The sequence below is a fragment of the Felis catus genome, chromosome A1 (assembly GCF_018350175.1).
Source record: "Felis catus isolate Fca126 chromosome A1, F.catus_Fca126_mat1.0, whole genome shotgun sequence".
Lineage (NCBI taxonomy): Eukaryota > Metazoa > Chordata > Mammalia > Carnivora > Felidae > Felis > Felis catus.
In genome coordinates, this window is record NC_058368.1 from 156192001 (window position 1) to 156213216 (window position 21216).

The 21216-nt window shown below is 37.8% G+C and overlaps 1 protein-coding gene across 8 annotated transcripts in view; it reads right to left on the reverse strand.

The window, feature by feature from the left end:
- Nucleotides 1-21216, reverse strand: part of KIAA0825 (uncharacterized protein KIAA0825 homolog) — a 389144-nt gene that overhangs the window by 232053 nt on the left and 135875 nt on the right. For all 8 annotated transcript variants that reach the window (XM_019836968.3, XM_019836952.3, XM_023258417.2 and 5 more), the window contains 2 exons: nucleotides 20521-20631; nucleotides 6702-6841 (listed from right to left, as the gene is read on the reverse strand). In XM_019836968.3, coding sequence (XP_019692527.2) covers nucleotides 6702-6841; nucleotides 20521-20631 — 251 coding nt within the window. The remainder of the gene's footprint in view (nucleotides 1-6701; nucleotides 6842-20520; nucleotides 20632-21216) is intronic.

The following is a 21216-nucleotide window of genomic DNA, read 5'->3' on the forward strand; positions in this document are numbered from 1 at the left end:
ATTCTTCCAGGCATTCAGTATAAAAGAAGGAAAGAATCTAATACAAATTAAGCACCTACTAAGTGCCAAACAATGGTACTTTGTATTTACTTTCTTAAACCTTAAAATGAACACATAAGATCAATATTAGTACTCCATTTAAAAATGAATGAAACGGAATTGCTTCATGGAAATTTAATTGCCATTTATTCATTCACTCACTCATTCATTCCATAAATGATTTCAAGTACACTCTATGTACTAAAGAGTCGAGAAGGAGGCCAAGCACTGCGGACACAATGATGATCTATCTGCCCTCCTGGAACTTGCACCCACTGAGACAGACGTTAAGTACATAGTTACGTTAATTCAGCATTCGCTTAAAATTGTAACAAGTGTTACAAAAGGAATCATGGTAGGACCTTTTGGAACAATCAAAGATGACTTCCTAGGAAGTAATATTTAAGCTAAAAGAGGTTAGCGGCAGCCAGGAAAATGAAGAGGGAAGAGATTCTGGACACACAAAAACCACAACATTTCAAAGGTTCTGCAGCAGAAAAGAACTTGTCATACGGGCCAAGTAAAAGGTAGTTGGTGTTAAAGTACCTGCCTGTTTTCTCACGACACTTCTGCAGGGCCCTTGCTGTTACAGATACACAAATCTAGGATGCACAACCTTGACCAGAAAATGCATGTTAAGCTAGAGGAAAGTAGGATGCAGTATGTTGGATGAGTCAGCCACGCCCAGAGCACAATGGGCGTTGCTCATGTCTCAAGGAGAGGGTCCTTACCCTGTAAGTAGTGGGCAGTCACTAAAGGGATTTAGGAGGGGAGTGACATAATCAGATCAATACTGAGATCACGCTTTCTGACTACGTGACCTTCCAGATAAAATGGTTTATAAATATTCCTAGGTAAATATTGTCTCCTTACAAGCCAGTAATACACTGGAAAGACAAGCCACATAGTCAGATTCTTCGCCTTCTAGAGCAACTATAGAAGGAGTCTATAGACTCTTTCTTAGACAGCCTTGCTAACTCAAAAGGTGGGCCAGGGACCAGCAGCAGCAGGGGCAGCATCACATGGGAGCTTGTTAGAAATGGAGAGACCTAGGCCCATCCCCAGACCTATTGAATCAGAATCTGCAGTTTTCACAAGCTTCCCAGGTGACACATTTGCATTTTAAAGTCAAGAAGCTTTGTTTTACTTAATACCCTATAAACACACCACCCTCAGAGAAACTCAGCAGACCCTAGGCAATAAGTGATAAATGTTTCTGGGACTATAATAGTTCTACAGAGCCCATTGATACTCTTTTTTAAAAAATTTTTTTATGTTTAGTTATTATTTGAGAGAATGAGACAGAGCACGAGTGGGGATGGAGGAGAGAGAGAGAGAGGGAAGACACAGAATCCGAAGCAGGATCCAGGCTCTGAGCTCTCAGCACAGAGCTGGATACAGGGCTCGAATCCACGAACCACAAGATCATGACCTGAGCTCAAGACTGTCCCTTAACCAACCGAGTCACCCAGGCACCCCAGAGCCCACTGACATTCTTTTTTTTTTTTTTTTAATTTTTTTTTTCAACGTTTATTTATTTTTGGGACAGAGAGAGACAGAGCATGAACGGGGGAGGGGCAGAGAGAGAGGGAGACACAGAATCGGAAACAGGCTCCAGGCTCTGAGCCACCAGCCCAGAGCCTGACGCGGGGCTCGAACTCACAGACCGCGAGATCGTGACCTGGCTGAAGTCGGACACTTTAACCGACTGCGCCACCCAGGCGCCCCGCCCACTGACATTCTAAGCTAGTTCATCATCATTCTAGGACAGGATGGACACTTGGTTGGAAAAGACTAGGGCAAAAACACACAAATATGGTTCCACCGTTCCTAATAAGAATAGGGTACAAATCCAGAGAAGAAAAAAGACTGAACAAGTCGGAGTACAGATATCATCACCAGCAAAAGCAGCTTAGAACATCGACGTTAGGTACACTGAGGGTATCACGAGGGAGTATATTTTTACTTTTGGTCATCTCCTTCAAGACAGTCATAAAACAGCACTTTGCTCATACTTACAAAGTAAAACAACAACAACAACAACACACACACACACACACACACACACACACACACACACACACACAGAGTGTATAACAAACACTAAGTTTCTGCCATAACAGTGCTCTCATTATGCAAAAAAAAAAAGAAAAAAAAAGACTGATATTAACTGTAAAATAAGAGAATTTGAATTGATTCATTTATTTTAAGTTAGCCGTCCCTTTGTAGTGGTAGCAGCGTTTTTATCTAAGAGTTTTGGGTAATCTGTTTCTTGATTATCTTCACTTTGTTACAAGGCTGAAATGTACACACTGTGCGGTATACAGGCTCCTGACAGCTCCCAGGTTGTGCAGCCCCGAAATCTGGGAAACTCCGGTTCTGCGTAGATGCCAAGGGGTGTGGTGGGGGAAAGCACAATCTCTGGAAGCCAGCTGTCTGGATCAAATCCCGCTTGGCCAATCACATGTGACTTAGACATGTGACTTAATGTCTTCGCGTCTCAGTTTCTTCATCTTTAAAATGGAGATGAAAATTGTCCCTACCACAGAGAGTTGTTTAGGAGGATTTGTTCACTGAACACATGTAAAGTAGTTACAATGTCTGGAACATGATAAACATTACATATTTGCTTGCTTCGTGTTGTTATATTCCAAGTGAAAACCACCAGAAACTCAGAAGTTTCACTAGGAGTCATTCTTGGGGCAATGGGCAAAGGAAAGAATGTTAGTCACACTTCATTCAAGTGTCACCAACAGGAAAAGGCCACCTGTTAACAAATATTTGTTCCTTTGTTGCCTCAAGAAACTGTTTGGGCCATGTGGTCTTCGTGAAGTAATCACCAAAACAATCACCCTAGGTTTTTAAAGTCAATAATCCAAAATAGTGTCTTACAACTTTAAAATCCTCTATAAACATTTGTAACAGAGTTTTTTCCCTCAAATTTAAGATGTCCTACCTTAAAAATAAAACCAACAAACATTATCTTCTAATGCCAACTGAACGTTACCCTAAGAATGTTATAAACTATCTCCATGTGAAATCAGTTTATGTTTATCAAGTTTTAGTCATGTAATCGTTCCCTGAAAATGCTACATTTTTTTATACAGGAGGAATTATTACCCATAGCAAAAACATGATTTCACTTCCCAGAAGTTTGGAGCCCATGAAGCATATATTATAGGTTAAAATTTTACCATTCCTTTATTAAATTTTGCTATTTTCCAAAATAGCAGTGAAGTTGCATCTCATACTATAAGACAATCATTTCTGTATATGACCTGCTGATGTTTTTTGTTTGTTTTGTTTTGTTTTGTTTTGTTTGTTTTTTTAAGTAGCCTTCACACCCAGCATGGTGTCCAATGTAGGGCTTAACTCATGATCCTGAGATCAAGACCTGAGCTGAGATCAAGAGTCAGGGCTTACCTGACTGAGCTACCCAGGCACCTCTATGATCTGCTGATTTAAAAAAATAAATAAATACAAATTCTGATAAATCATTTTCATAGAGCAAAACCAAAAGCTACAGATATAAAAGAGATAAGTGGCATGTGTTTTAGCCTTTATAATACACGACTATGTATCAAAAAATCTGTACCTAACAGAATTTAGTAACTGTTTCTTAGAGAAAGAACTTTGTTTTAAAATATGTATAATGAAAATATGTACTCAAAATCTCTTGATTCTTCTTCCTGAGCCAATTTAACACGAGTTAAGTTTTATCAATTAGACCAAAAAGACCCTATTTATAAAGGAAAACTCTCCCATAAAAAGCTGACGGTTATGTTGCTTGAAACAGCTAATTCAGCATATCTTATTCCAAAATTTTGCTTTTCTAAAAATATGATCAAACTTCTAAATTACCAAATGAGTTCTGAAATACTCTGAGACTTCTAATCAAATGAAAAGAAAAGCTCTGCATAAAATATTACAAATTTATTTTTATGTACATAATAATTTCCATCTTAGTCTAGTTAATAAGATTCCCTGAGTATATTGTTTCTAACTTAAAGTGACAAGACTTCCATGGGAACTTAATAAGTAAGTCAATCAACTGATTAGTAAATTCCGTCACTTCATTCTTACAGTATTTGCAGTAGTCAATAAAATTCAATACAAGACAATACCAGAACAGCCATATAACCCTGATCAAACACCTAACAATACTATATGTACCAGAAGGTGGATATAATATTTTTGGCAAGTAAATGTCGTTTTCATTTGGAAGAAAACATGGTTAGATATTCATAACTATGACTGCTATACTTAGTGGCTATATCATTATAGTCAGAAGGTTTGATCACAATTGGTTTTCCAGGCTGCTCTATATAACTCTACCGGTAAGAGACCAATTCTATTCTGGGACCATGCTTGTGAGTTTCTACGATTATATTAGTGTAACTCTGTAGCCCAGTTGGATAGTATCCAGTCAGCCATTTTGCCTGAAAGCCCCGATTATTAAGTTTAAGGGAAGCTCTGTATTTTATATTCTAACTGATCATTGATTGTGCAATCACTAGACTTTTCCTTTTTTTTTCTTTTTCTTTTCTTTTCTTTTTATTTTTTTTTTTTAGACTTTTTCCATAAAGCATTGTGGTAACTTGCAAAGGAATATAAAAACTTGTGATCGGCCTAATTACTTAACTGGAAAGACCTGTTAAATACATGTGCATCAGAATGTCTTAGTTGATTCAGCCTGAGAGTGGGCAGATTAAAGTTCTTTCAGATTCCCCTAGCCCACGCCAGGATTTGATTTGTGTGAGTATTTATATAGGAAGGGCAGGGGACAGAAAGCTCCGGCTGGGTTCAGAATCCAGGTTTACCCACCATTTATAAGCTGTGTGTGTCTCTAGGCAAATGACATTATCTTAAACTCTAATGTCATTGCTTTCAACATAAAGAAAACAATAGTATATACTCTATTAGGTTGTAAGAATCAAATGTGAAGTGCTTGGCACAGCACCTAAAACCTAATAAGCAAACAATAAAAGTTGGCTACTTAAGGAAGTATTTCCCTAATACCAGTTCTCTTCAGGAGAGTGGCCTTAGAGCCTGAAGTTAAAGAAATTGCTTTCAGATCAACTTTGTGAGATTTGAGACACAAACAGTACTATCTGGAGGCAAAGGGAATAAAGTGAGATTCAGGGATTCAGCGTTTGGGAGAGGGGTAATCTATGAATTTCTGTTTGGAACACAGCAAGATGAGGAGTTGAGGTGACCTTTGGCACCACAAGATTTTATGAGCTTAGGAGCACCTGAGCAGGAGCAATAGTCTCACAAGGAGATCAGCAGTGAAGCACTTCCCCTAAATAAGTGGCTTTGGGGAAGCCATCATCAGGGTGGGTGGGAGAGGAGAATATGGGGAACTTGTTGTGTGCAGATCTGAGGAACTAAAAATTCCCAGAAATGACTGGAGCCATCTGGACAGGAGAACACTATAAACCTCATTTGTGTACCAACAGGCTGATAGGGCCTGGTGACATCTGCCTTATTTATATACAAACACAATAACAACATAAGGCAGCATATACTAAAGGGCAAATAAGGTGTCAAGATAACAAACACCGTGAAGTTCAGGGGAGGAAGAGAACAGGGTCAACTAGAGCATTCAAAGGTCTGGAACATCAACTGGTCCTTGGATACTACTGGTGGAGGCTGGGCTGTCTATGGAGGGTCTTTCAAGTCGAAAACAAATGGGTGAGCCAAGGTGTGGAGGGAGCAGGTGCATGTAACTTTGAGGACAATGGGCTGAAATAAGTGTGCATATGTGTGCAGGCACATGCACGCATATAAGTGAATAGTGGGGGATAAAAGGTTAGAAAACTACTCTTGGGTCACATTTGAATGACAGATGGATGGGAATTAGGTACTTCAGGTGATGAAGAGCTAGAAAAAAAAAAGAATGTGATGCATGAAACCTACAGTGAAGCTAGTGATTGATAAAGTTGGTCTGGCTTCATGTGGGGTATAGAATGGAAGGAGAGAAACGTATAGGGGTATGCGAAAATGGTTAGAAAACTCTTCAAAGATATAGCAGGAGAGCAGTGGAATATAATTAGATTGGCATAATTTCACTTACCATTTTCTAAAATAGCACTTACAGGGAAAAAAGTAAATCTAATTAAGAGAAGTATGGTCTTCTATTACTCTTCAATTTCCATTCATACTTTTCTTACAATGACTTCTCTATGTCCCAATGGATATGGCTGTAAGCCACAGTTTGCTTGTTTATAAATTACATAAGCCCTCTTCATGATCCACTGAAATTTCTAGTGTAGTTCTAATGCAATTTCTCTCTTTCTCTGTCTTCCTTTCTCTCCCTCTCTCTTAGATCTGGTTGAGACTTCTGTTTTTGACATTTAACTATGTTTGTATAATATTCTTGGGCATCTCAAACTCCAGATATTAATATATTTCTATATAATGATAGTTATGATAAACTAGAACCACATAAAAAGATTATATTCCCACATTTTGAGGTACTGAAAAAGAATCTTTTCAATAGGTTTATAAAGTGATTCAATATTTTGTTTGCAGCTAACCCCACTGACTGTTGATACAAGGCAGTTGGTTTACATTCCTCTGCCCATGTTCAAATAGGGGAAAAAAAAATCATTCAACTTGAGCAATGACTGGGTTTTTTGAGGACATTCTCATATACTCACTTGAGCTCTTCAGCAAGATTCTCAGCAAAAGACCATCTTGATGCAGTAGGGTTTCCAGAAGCAGGTTCCAATTACAACCTGGCTGGGATAAGAGCAGTTTCAATTGACCCTCGGCTGTCAGTTGTCCAGATGATGGAGCCCTTTCGAAATGTAAGATAAAGATAGAGTAATGAAGTTAATTTATCTATGAAATTAATAGCCTTAAAGTACAGATGTAATGCTAACTCCTTTAAATGTCAATTCCTCCTAGATTACTCTGAAAATGCTTTCATGCTTGCTTACTTTAGGGTTGCTCTGGGAAGGAATTACATTTAATCTCAACTAGCTAAAAGCAAATTAACATTTGGTAGCCTGCCAAATTTAAAACTGATACAAAATAACCATGCCTATATTTCACAAGACTATGTCTGTTTTTGTTTCATGGAGCAAATTGAAATTATTTATGCATTTATTTTAATTGCATTTATTTCTTCATTCACCAAATATATGAGTGCCTACTATGTGCTATTAACTCCTTTCATTATTCATGGAAAGAAAGTTACAGTGGGTTTTGACTACTTGTAATTGGCCATGTACTGTGATTGCTGATAAAACTAAAGGAATTCAAAGCTTCTGTCAAGGGTCAACTGTAATCTAATTATTTAATAGTAAAGCCTTAAATCAACATGCAATTATCAGAGCCACTGTAACAGTCACACTGCTACCTACTTGGGTAATCATTTCATCAAAGAGAAATAAATCCAAGGCAAATAGGCTTCTACTTGGGAAGTAATTATCAGTGTTGAATAGAAAATCAAAATCAGGTCTCCACATTACTACATTAATTTACCAATGAATTGGCAGGAGATAAGGAAGTAAAAGTAGAAACTGAAAACTGATAACATTATTCACTTTTTCCTTTTAAGATCTCAAAGTTTAGATTGGCTGAAGATCACAACATCCGAAATCAGCTTACAACCACAACAACAGAAAAGGCAGGAAATGATCGAACTCAATCTGGTTGCGACCATAAGGGTTGTGGGAATAGGGTGGCATTGGGAAAGAACGATGTGACTGAAATGGAAAGGTGTGAATGAGAGCACCATATGCTTAGGAGCAGAAAGAAGCAGAACAAAGGGTATTGCTGAGAGAGACGATTTGTCGCAAAGTTCCCGGATGACATTTACTGAGTAGTGAACCACCCAATTACCAGTTACCAACTTACTCAAGCCAGTGGTTTTCAAAGGTTGGGCCCTGGACCAGCACCAGCAGCATCACCTGAGAACTTGTTTAAAATGCAAATTGCCAGGCCTCATCCTATCAGAAATTCTGCGGTGGGTCCCAGAAATCTGTGTTTTAATGGGATATGACGCCCTCTCGGGTGTGAGAACCACTGTGGTAGGCAGTACTTTCTGGAGCACTGGCAGTAGGGACAGGCCTACTTGATATCATTTCTCTTCTGTCTGTGCCTTTGTGCCCTTACAGGTCCACCTTGGCTGCCACCCATGCAATGAAATCCTCACAACCCTTTACTTACCTTAATCCCACCCATCCTTCAATTTGCAGCAAAAACATCACTTTCTCTGTTCAGTCTTCACTAAAAATTTCTCTTCATAGGACTTTCTATCACTCTAAATTAAAGCACTTATGGCAATTATACACATTTTAGCACTTTATTATTTCATCAAGTAAAGCTGTATCTGTCCACTCAGAGTCAGGCCTTGTCAGGATGCTCGTTTTATAACCCCAAAGCTCCCACCAGTAAACTAAGCTCATTTAAGGGTGCTGTAAATGTTAACTGATTGACTCATATGCTCACAGATGGGTAGGCAAACTCTTTTTAAAAAAGAAGATACTTTGTCACAAGGCTGATTTGAGCAGTGAGAGGATCTGAAGATATAAAATGAAATTTCAAAGCACCTTCCCTTGGTTTGGCTTGGGTTGGCTTGTGTGGCATCTCACAACATTATGATGCAAAATCCTTCAGCCTTACATGGACCCACCCAAAGTGAGATTCTCTGATAACATAACTTAAAAGAGAGAAATTCCTTGGGTAATTGATGGGTCAGTTAGCTAGGAAAACTCCTGCCCTAGGTGGGTGCTGAAGAGAGAAGCGGGGAGTTAAACTTAACTCTCAGGCCAGAGGAATCAAGGCCTTCAGTTGAAGAGTTCTGAATTACTTTGGGTACTCCCAGGCTGGTCTGGCCCTTGCAGAAGTTCCAAACATAGTACCAAAGGATTACACTAGGTGAGTCCTTTGACGGAAACACTAAAGCAAATCTTCACAATGGCTGTCCCTATTCCCATCCTAACTCCCAGGTGCTGAGTTCTGGGAACTTGCTTGGCTTCAATAGATGAAAAGCAACTAGTTGGTAGGAAGTTATATATTAAAAGTGACTTAATTTTTAAACATGTCCTACCTATATATTTCACTTGAGTTGAATGCTGATTTAAGGATACTTTTAATAAACTGAAAGATTTCGTTTGATGGAGTATGGAAAAGGAGGGGATTGTTGAGAGACAAGCTGAAGAAGAAGATAGGAGCCAGATCATGGAGGGCCTTATTAGGCAAAGTGGGGATCTGGGACTGGTTGAAGAATTTAAGGTACATGAGTTTCCTGATCTGGCTACAGTGTGGAGAGTGGATTGGAGGAGGTTAGTGTATTTGCTCAGCCCTTTAGACGTGTAATAAAACAAAATAATTTGAAGGTCATTTCATACTACTACATCTGAATACCTGGCTATAAATAAAACCACTCATTTACCAGATGGGAAACTGTGTGTTGAAATGTACCTCAATTCTTGGATCTTTCAACTTATCACAGATTTTGAAATGTACAGTAGAATGACTCACTATGAGGAAAAATAAAATATTACAAACATTCCTCAATCACTAAGCTCCGAGTAATAAATGCATTGAGGAGTCTGTGTTGGGCATATGGAGAAGCATATGTTCCCTCATCCTTTGAGCTGGTAGAGCTGTGAATGTGAGATTAGCCTCACAAAAAATGACAGAAAGGGAAATTTTATACATATATATATTTTATATTTTTGTTTCAAATATGTACATGTTGAATTCCAGTATAATACAAAGAAAGAGAACAAAAATTTATGAATCCACTGGAACTCATAAAACTTATACTGGGAGACAAGATGAATTTATGGCTGGGTTTTTTTAGGCTTATACTCTAATAAGTGCTACATTTCTGGGGCATGAATTAGCCTAAAGAATTTTTCAAGTCCTAGTAGTAAGGAGCAATATAATAATAGGGTTCAACCATTACTGGTTATGAAACTAACAAATTATTTTTATAGAATCTTCATGCAAAACCTAAGCTGTATTTGGGTGTGTTTACTTTATGGAAGCTCATCAGGTAGTTCACTTGTAATTACTGCAATTTTTTTAGTATGAACTCATACTGTAGTAGAAAGTTAAAAAAAAAAGAAAATCTTAACTGTGCCAGTATGTACGGGCTTGACTTCCAACCATGGTTGTGCATGAGGCACAGAACAAGAGAAGGCTCTGTAGCAGGTTCAGACTGCATGACCATGGGATCCACTGATCCTACTATATATGTTTCATGCAGATGCTGTCAGACTCGGAAAACATTGGAATGGACTCTAAAATTCACATCTTGGGAATAACACCCAGCAATGTTGGGGCACTGTCCTTCAGGATTTGATATTTACTTTGAACCAATAGCCATTATATGGTACTATGTCCCTAAAAGATAAACTACACGAGTCTGGGAGTCAAGAGTAAAATTAAAAGGGGCCCCCCTCACTGGTGCTCCTAATGATCCACTTGGGGAATCTGTGTTTTCCATTCCCACAACTCCCCATAGGTCCTGGAGGAGTAGAGGTTCTGGTTTCCATGGTGGGGTGAGCTGGAGTACACACACCTCTACCAGGGTACCATCAAGAATCCCAATAAACTTAATTGCCATCTGGTCATTTGTGGCTTCTCATGCCAGCAGTCTAGCAGGCAAAGAAAGGAGTTATTATATTGGCAAGGGTAATGAACCCTAATTATTGAGGAAATGGAGTTGCTATTGCATAAGGGGAGCAGGGAGGAGTATGTCTATGACTCAAGGGATTCACCAGGGCAGCTCTCAATGCCCTCCTGAATGTTAATAATCATAACCAGGATGCAGAAATAACAACATTCTGGTGAAGGAATGGTAGCCAGGGGTTCAACTCCTCAAGGATGAATGTCTCAGTGACTCCACTGGGCAAGCAACATAGCTCAGCAGATGTGACTGTCGAGGGTGAGGAGAAGCTGGAATAAGTCACAGAAGGATGTAATGATGATTATCATTTGCAGACTCGGGAATAATTGTAATAGGAGATACTCTAGCTTGTCCCACTAATGCTACTGCAATATTTTTTTAAAGCTGCTTTAGCCAGGCATCACCTTGAAGAATCAATGGTAAGACTCAGAGAAATTAACATGGGTAATGAGTGGATTTCAGTAATGTAAGGGGTACACCAAAGCAGGTGTTGTTAATGTCCCCACATTCTCTTGCCCTTACCACTCACTTGACCTGGCCTGCATTTCTCTGCCTTCCAGCAAGACAAGTTGGAAGTGCCAGTGAATTAACAGCCCCAGAGCAGCCTTCAACCAATGACTGATGCAAGTTGCTATATAAATGCCTCAGTATCCTTGCTCCCTTGGTGGGATAATGCTGAGATATATGCCTTCCACAATGGCTCCAAGAATTTCCCCAGAAGGTTTAAGTTCTGGTTATTCCTTCGGTAGTTAGCTTGATTACACAAATCTTTATTTACTGTCTTTCTTTCTTCCTCCCACTTACCCACTCCCCTTCCAGGGTTTCCTCCACTTAGAAAATAAACTACTTTCACTTGAATCTTTGTCTCTGGGTCTGCTTCTTAGGGAAATCTAAAATAAGACATGCATAGAGACACTTTGAATTCACCTCACTTAATCTTTGTTTCAGGAATACTGAGAAACTACTCAGAGGTCATTTAATTAATAAAGATAGCTACTGGACTTTGAACCCAGGTCTTTCTGACCCATGTTCATTCCTGTACTCCATGTTGCTCTCAATTCAACCTGGTTGATATTTGGTGGGTAAGTTATATTTTCCAGCATTGAGTACATTTGACTCTATTCAACCTCCTGATTGAAGACACCATCTTTTTGACCCAAAATCAAGTTTGTGGTCTCAAGGCTGATTCCCAAATTGGAGCCATGTTATTCAAGGTATCTAGGAGCTGATTTCAACCAGATGGTTCCTGTCATGGATTGCTGGACCAAATTTATACCAGAGGCCATAAGTTACATGATTCAGAGAACAAAGGCAAGGGCACAACTAAAGAGAAATGGACAGTAAAAGCCTTCAAGTGAGAAAACAAAAACAGAAGAGAAGCCCTGTCTTACTGTACTATTCTTGGCTTTCCAAAACTGATCTTTTACAATCTTCCTAGGTAAATAAGTAAATACAAATATTTAAAGCAATTTTGTCTTCTTTCTCTAGGAAAATAACTTTAGTACCAGAGGAAAATAGTTCAGGGAAAAAAACTCAAGTCAAGGCTCTATGATCTTTATAATTAAAGGTGATTCAATAAACAGAAATCATACAAGGTTCACCTGCACATTTACATACAGCATTTGCCTCGCTTTTTAATAATTCTGTTCACTAAGGTAGATTGACACTTCTAAAGGGTCTCATTTTTTTTACAGTTGGTTGTATCCACATTATCTGTGTACAAATTAGAGGGTAGGTGTTAAAACTATGAGGAGCTGTGTTATGTCCTGATTTTAGCAAAATTAAACTTTTTAGTTGGGATGACCCCATTTCCCCCAAATCACCCAAAGATATTAGTATCCAAAACTCATAGCCCAGATCCACACTTTAATATTACATAGGTGAGTGTATGCTACTTCTTAAAATATATAAAATCTAATTTTAATATTTATACATATCAACCGTCACTTTTGGACTCCCCTTGAAGTGCTAATTTAGCGACTGAGTCACGAGACACTGGACACTACTGAATCACTCAGTCATCCATTTTGAGGAGCAGAAGTTAGCTCTCTAGCACCTTTAATTGTTATTGGTCCCTGTCTACCAGATAATAAATGCCTGTTACAAGGAGTTCAAGAAAGGTCTCCCTTGGCATCACGTTTCAGATAACTGAGGCTCAGTAAGAAAGTGGTTCAATATTCTATTCACTTTACACATTTATGAAGATTCATTTTAATATGTTTGGGTAACTGATAAAATCTGCCACTTTCTGAAACATACAGCGCTTTACTAACACAGCAGTACCGAATGACTGTTTAGTAAGTACTGATGTGATGAGGCATGTTAGCTCATTTAATTAATCCTCATGACTCTCGTAGGAGAGTGTCTCAGAAGTCAAGGAAGGAAGATGTTTCAAGATGGAAGAAGTATTGCAAGCTGTTTGCAAGTAGATCGGTAAAGTTGTACTGTATGTATGTTTTAACTTTTCCTCCAAAATATAAATATTTCCTATACAAGGAAACTGAAGTTCATATAAGTTAAATAATTTTCCAAGATCACAAAACTATAAAAGTCTATAAATCATGTCTGTCTCATGTGAAAACCCATTCTATTATCTCATTGCTGGCTCTAACGCTATATTCTTATTTATATAATACCTTTAAACCATAATAGAAAAGGGAAGATATGAATAAATATCTAGATATATCAAGTACCTAGTTCATTGGACATTTTAGCTTCTTTTAATAACGGATCCACAGACATGCGACTTTCTAAAAAACCTTTTCAATGATCCAGGTGCTTGTTCGCTCACACTCTGGAACAACCACTTAAGAGCTTTGGTGTTAAAAGGCTCTCATTTCTCCTTCCCTGACTGTTGGCTCCAAGTCAAAGCTTGGCACCTCATCAGAGTACAAGATCTCTAAGCTCTTTTCCTGAGTCCTGTGGAACAGGCTGTCAGAAGCAGCTGGGAGACCAAAACTCTTTTTTGTCTTCCTCCCCAGATGTTTTATCCTAAGGATACTAGAAGCCACCTCCTCAATAAGACCATGCTTCCTGTGCCTGCGCTTTACCATTCAAATCAAATGTTTGAAAAGAGCTCCATGTACCATTTAGCCTGGCAATATCTGAAACAATACTATAATGATTCATGTGTTCCTTCATTCACTTATTCATTCAACTACTATTTGCTGGCTGATTTCTACGTGCTAGGCCATGTATACACAACAGTAAGCAAAAACAGTCACTGTATTACAGAATTTAGTGAAGAATATATGTATAGTTTAAGTGACCATACAAATAAAGATAAAATTACAACTATAAAAACTCGATGAAGGAAAAGAAAAAAAGATGCTTTTAGAAAATGCAGTGAGGGGCGCCTGGGTGGCTCTGTTGGTTAAGCGTCCGACTTTGGCTCAGGTCATAATCTCGCAGTTCGTGGGTTTGAGGCCTGCATCGGGCTCTGAGCTGACCGCTTGGAGCCTGGAGCCTGCTTCGGGTTCTGTGCCTCCCTCTCTCTCTGCCCCATCCCCACTCACATTCTGTATCTCTCTCTCTCAAAAATAAATAAACATTAAAAAGAAAAAGAAGATGCAGTGAGAAGTGAACCAGTTTTTGTGGTTGGTAAAAGGCTTCCATACAGAGGTCACACTGGAGCTAAGATATGAAGATAAGTTGATATTAACTAGGTGAAAGAGAATAAAGCCATCTCAGGGAAAGGGGGGAAAGCATGTGCAAAGATCCTGTGGCAGAAAGGAGTGTGGCACAACAAAGAAATGTAAAAAGGCTAATGTCTGCAGAGCAGAATCACAGGATAGTATGGTATCAGAAGAGGTTGCAGAGGTGGTAAGCCACACCTACGTAAGTCTTATAGGATGCTAAATGTTTTTGTTTACACTTAAGGACACAGAAGAATTCATGGAAAGTTTTTAAGCCATGAATGTGAAATGATAAAAATTTAGTTTTGAAAATAGATTTGGATTTAAGGAATCTCTGGCTGCAGTTCAGAAAACATTGGACATAGGAGTCAACATACATATAGGAAGAAAACCAAGAGGTCACTGCAGTTACTGAGGAGAAAGATGATTGTTAGGACTAACGCAAAGGTGGGCAATGGACAGCAAATACTAGGGGTTAAAGTAAATGAGACTTAGCAATGGACTGGATATAGTAGGAGAGAAAGAGGGAGGTATTCAGGTTGTCTCCTATGTCTCTGGCTTGTACAACTGCATAGAGGTACCATCATCTAAACAGGGAATAAAAGAAGGGGAGCAGTTTGGAGGAGAATATCCTAAGTCCAATTTTGGTCATTTTGAGTTTGAGGTGTCTTTGTGATCACCAGGTGCAACCCTCAGGAAGGCATTCAGGTATGGTTGGCACCCATGGATATACGGGTCTGTAGTCCCAGGAGAGGTAAAAATTAGAGACTTGAATCTGAGGGCACACAAGGAATACAGGAAGCCACAGGCATGTTTCAGTTCACCTGAAAAAGTTCTGCAACAGAACACTAAAGACGTTCGATATTTCATGGCCAGGTCTAGGGAGATGAACTGGCAAAGGAGACAGAGAAAAAGCAACAGAAAAGGAGGAAGAAGATTGGGAGAATATGTCAGGAAGAACTGGGAGAGCAGCTCAAGATGGAAGAAGTGGATAATGGTATGTGTAGTTATTTGAGGAAAGGGGCTTTGTCTCCAACTTGATTGTCTACCTCTTTCCTCACCGTTAACACCTAGCACAGTGCCTTACTTGGAGAAAACATTTTAAATGCATTTATTGAGAAAATGAATAAACATCTCTTGGTGAACTGGATAAAAGGAAAGACCCACAAAGCATATAATATAATGAAGCCAAAAGTTAATATATTTAGGGAGGGAAAATGTATATAAATATAAAACAGGATTACACTGTGTAAAAAAATAATAGAAACAAAAGCAGAGTGGAAAGAAATATCGGCAGCTCAGAATGGACTGGCCACAAATCCAAACATCATGTTGTCATCATAAAAGAAAATGAGCAGTGTAAAATGAATGGGCTGTTTACTCACACTGATTATGCTACTTGGTTTCAGTGTGCAGTTATGACCTACTTAGGTAAGGAAGACTGGAAAAATATTAGGAAATATTTAAAGAACCACAAGAAGATGAAAGTTTGGAAAATAATAAAAAGCATTATAATATAATGGCATAATTGACTAAGATGGTATTCTTCCTTGAACATTTATATGAAAGCACAGTATGGTGTCATAGTATTAACCTTGAGATTAATATATTCTCCACATGCCTCAGTTTAATCTAGTATGAAACTGATTACCCTTTCTAAATCAACTCACATTGTTAGCCTATGCCAGTGCTAGGGATAATGAATACAGTACATTTCACTTACTGCTTTGAAAATACATTTATTTTCCCTAAAGCAAACTCTTCTAAACTCTATTCCAGGGATTCTGGGAGAACATGAAACATTCTATTTTTACCAATTTATATACTTCATGGGCTTTTGCTAGTAATCCTACAGACAAATTTATGGTCCATACAGCTGTGTATGCATTTGTAACTCTTATTTTAAGTCTTAATTTCATGTCCTCCTCCTTGCTCTGCTTCTTCCTTCTCACCTACTTTTAATTCATTATCCTAATATATTTAATACTTGTTAAAGGCCAACTTAAATCCTTTCTAAAACAATGCACATGTGCAAATAAATAAGCAAATAGGTGAATAAGTTACTAAGATCCTTCATAATATTAGATATTTCAGTCACCTCTACCCGCAGACGTACCTTTGCTAAAAAAGAAAAGCCTAATATATTTTTAGTTTAGCGTCATCCAACCCATGTGTTTCCCTGAACAGTTCATTTTAGTTGCTAAAGTGAGGAATGGAGTTTTGAAGAATAATTTGGGGGTGAAAAAACATACAGAAACAGCAGGTGTATGTGAGGGCAATGGATGGAAAGGTGGAGATTAAAAAAAAAATTTTTTTTAACATTTATTCATTTTTGAGAGACACTGGGTGCAAGCAGAGGAGGGGCAGAGAGAGAGGGAGACACAGAATACGAAGCAGTCTCCAGGCTCGGAGAGCTATCAGCACAGAGCCTGACGTGGTTTTAGAACTCACAAACCATGAGATCGTGATCTGAGCCAAAGTTGGACGCTTGACCAACTATGCCACCCAGATGCCCCATGAAAGGTGGAGATTTTTAATGTCACATGATGGTGGTCTAGGAATTCATACTGCAATGTGTCACAAGTATGAATCAATATGTTGAGTTATTTTGAAATACTTTCGTTGCTTCTCTGGGTTCCTGTGACTATTCCACTGTTCTAAAAGTGTTAGATCTCAGGTCACATGGATCCTGTCTTTCTGGGCATATTCTGTGGACCTGTTAGAGAATAATTATCAGGAAGTATTGCCTTCATGGTAGGAGAGCTCATCCTGTACAAGGTTGGTGTAATGGGTTGGAGAGAAAGGATGGTTCTAAGAGAACAGTCAAGAAAAAATCAACTGAACCTGATAATACACGAGGAACAGGCAAAGAACCAGCTCAGTATGGAAACTATAATCAAGATTCTACCCTGCATGTGTTTCAGAATGATGACACTCCTAATACAAAAGACACCATGCAGAAAGGACAAGGGAAGATTGGAAGAAAGGATCAGTTGAGGACATCATAGTAGATCTCCGGTAATACATTGGGTCATTTGAGAAATACGAGCAGCCAGACATACAATGTTGAGGGTAAAGGTAAGTGCTTAGAGCTGGAGACGCAAAGCTGGAAGTCATCTGCATAGAGATTATAGGACAAGCCATGTGAACAAAAAAGCAATAAAAAATGGGTTTCTTTTTGTTAAAAAAAATTTTATATTAATAAAGACGGTCCTGACTTTCGATGGTTCGACTTACGATTTTTTAACGTTATGATGGTGTGAAAACAATAGGCTTTGAGTAGAAACCGCACATCAAGTTTTGAACTTAGATCTTTCCCCGAGCTAGCAATATGCTGTATTATATGGAGCTGGGTGGTGGCAGAGAGCTGCAGCTCGGGCAGCCGGGCGGTCATGGGGTGAACAACCCAGACGCTCACAACCACTCTGTACCCGTTCAGCCATTCCATTTTTCACTTTCAGTAAATAGTCAAGATATTACATGAGATATGCATCACTTTGTTATAAAATAGGCTTGTGTTAGATGATTTTGTCCAATTGTAGGCTAATGTGAGTGTTCGCACCACGTTTAAGGTAGGTGAGGCTGAGCTATGATGATTCGTAGTTTAGGCACGTTAAATGCATTTGTGACTTAACAATATTTTCAAACTTATGATGAGGTCATCAGGATGTAACCCCATCACTAGTCCAGGAAGATCTGTAAAATTAAATTGTTTTCATTATATGAAATACAGAAAATAGGTAAAATGATACATATAAAAATCAAAATTGCTTGCAATCCTACCATGTAAAGATAAAAACTATAAGCTCCCTAGCATATATCCTTTCAAGATTTGTTTTTACATACATGCTTTTTTAAAGTTTTTTTTTGTTTATTTAGGTTTATTTGTTTTTGAGAGAGAAAGATGGAGAGAGCAAGAGAGAGAGTACGTGGGAGTAGGAACAGAGAGAGAGGGAGAGAGAGAGAGACTCTCAAGCAGGTTCCGTGTAGTCAGCTCAGAGCCTGATGCAGGGCGTGAACTGAAGAACTGTGAGATCATGACCTGAGCCAAAATCAAGAGTCAGACATTCAACTGACTCAGGCACTTTACATAGTATTTTACATAGTACTTTACATAGTAAATAACTGACAATCTTAGACGTTTCATGCACACCTGTTAACATCTTTCTGAATATGTGCTCTCTAGTTGAGAAGCTTAGGTTCACCATCCGCCTCCCAGCTTTGATGTCTTCAGAAAGTCGCTACTTACACATCACTGTACTCTTCATGAAAGAAGCACAGGAATACACACAGACTGGTGAGATATTTAAAAGAGACAATGTGCATGAAGCACCTAGGATGTCTGGTATATAGTTATCATTCGAAAAACTGGGCCAGTTTTGATGTCATAATCACTAACTGCAGCTTCCCTTTAACTATAAATCATAATTATTTGTCATTTTAATATTTTTCAATATCAACCCTTTTAATGACTCCATAGTAGTGTATCATATGACTATCCTATAATTGACTTGTCTCATTCTATATTGTGGGACATTCATTTCCATTTTTTGTCTTTCAGAAATAATGTTTCAGCAGATATCCTCACATATAAAGCTTCATCAGCAGCTCTGATTAATTCCTTATGATTGATTCCTAGAAATTTCTGGGTCAAGGGGAATAAACATTTTTAAGGTTTTTGACACAACTTACTAAAAAGTCCTCCAGAAAGCGTGTACCAAACTGCATTTCTGAGTAGTGACTAAGTAGTGACCCTCATGTGCTAATGTCTGTGTTGGATAATAGTGGAGATTGATTACTACACAGAAGCAGACAGAAAGAAAAGTCTTATTACATTTATACTTGCTGCAGGTATAGAAGAAAGAAAGAAGTTAAACATAAGAAGTAGCTGTTTGAAAGATAAACCCATTCCCATGCTGACTTTCCAGGCCTCTCTCTAGGCTGAGCAACCCTGAAGGGCAAGACTTATAGAGCAATGCCTAAAGTTATAGATGGTTAGAGAGCATAGATTATAGACCTAGGACCTAGGTCTATAGGATATATAGACTGTAGGCTCTATAGCATATAGATTATAGATCAATGGTTATAGATTAAGATGAAAGTGGTACTGCTAAAAATTAAAGCAACTTCTTATTTGTGCAATAATGAATTTTAAAGAGTCAGCTCTTTGCTTTTCAATGACATAAGAGTCTATTTACATGCAAGCTGCTGGGTACTGAAATGACAGGGTATTGAGGGCATTCCATTTCTAGGAATCAATCATAAGGAGTTAATCAGAGATGGTGAAAATGTTTTATTTGTAAGTGAAGTAACAACAATACACTTGAATATAGAGTCTTATGTGTCACTGACCTCGGATTCCCCATTACCTATATGGAGACAGCAACTTAATAGGTCAACAGGGTATATCTATTGTATTTATGGAGACTTTGTGTAGGAGGTTTACACACCCTTATTTCTGGGTATGACTCTTGTTCCTCAAGAGTGAGATACACTCAGTAAATTTAGAGAGTGAAATCATGGATAGTGTATTTCCAAGGTGCATCAAGAATGTATGGTGATTAACAATATCTCCTTCAGCTATACATGATATATTTATTCACAGATACCAAGCAAAGGTCCTCTCCAATGATATATTCAGTGAAGAATCAAACTGACACTCTATATAATGCCACCAAATGTCATCAGATTATTCTGGAAGTATATTTCATGCTTTAAATGATTTTTCTTATGTTTAAATGCTGTTAATTAAATAATAAAAGCTAAAGACCTTATTCATAATTTTTAAAGTTTCTCCTCTCTCAACTTTTACCTAAGGCTCTGAGTTAGTTTACATGAATTATCCAGTTTTGCTGTTTTTTTTTTTTTTTGATAATTAGTTGTAGTACTGTCAAATCCCCAGTCATAGATCAAAAAGGATAAATTGTAAGATGGCTAAGCAATTAGAACCACTAAATTCCAAAAATTAACAATTTGCCATTATATCAGTAAAACTATGTTAGTAAATGATTATATAGTTGGTATCCTGGATTCTTGAGCTAATAAAAAAAGAAGTAATACTTTTTACTTACCTATATAATATAAAATTTTGTAAGTTCTTTTTGTGAGATGCATTTACCTCGATGAGTAAAAGTTTCTCCTAAACTTTAAAGAAATCGCCGAATTTTACATAGTAAAGCATTTAGAGGTTCTCACCTGAGTAAAGAAGGGTAGAAATGCGATATGCAAGAAAACCAATGTAATGGTTGCTTAAAAAATGGTTTCATGGAATTTGAAGCAGAGTCATCCATGCCATGCTGAAAAGTCCTGGGGAAATAAAATAATTATTTCATAATATACAGAAAACATTACCCATGAAGACCATCAAAACTTTTTATTCTCACTTAGTCAAAGTTAATGATTTTACACAAAATGATATTGTGTTAGAATGGACAATGCATTCATCCACTTGGAATCTGTGTTAATAGGTAACACAGAGGCCCCCATATAGCAATCCTTATACTTAGAAAGGTCTGACAATATCATCATTATATTAAAATTCTCATTATAAAATTTGTCAAACATAAATGTATAAAGAATAGGACAGTAAATACCATTTCTATCTCCCTCCTCAACCTAGATCCAATAAATGTCAATATTTTGTCATATTTGCTTCATTTATGTAAGATGTTTAGCATAAAGATACCTCTCTTTATTCTTTAAAGTGATTTATAAATACTAAACAATTAATGAGAATTTATAATTAATTCTGTATGCTCCTAAGAGCCTATAGAGAGCTTATAAAGAAGAATTTAACTGTAAAATATATGACTATGATTTCAAAATTAGAACAATTTGGCCAGAATATCTGGTTTACAACTATCTTTGGAGAAGTGACTATAACATTTTTCT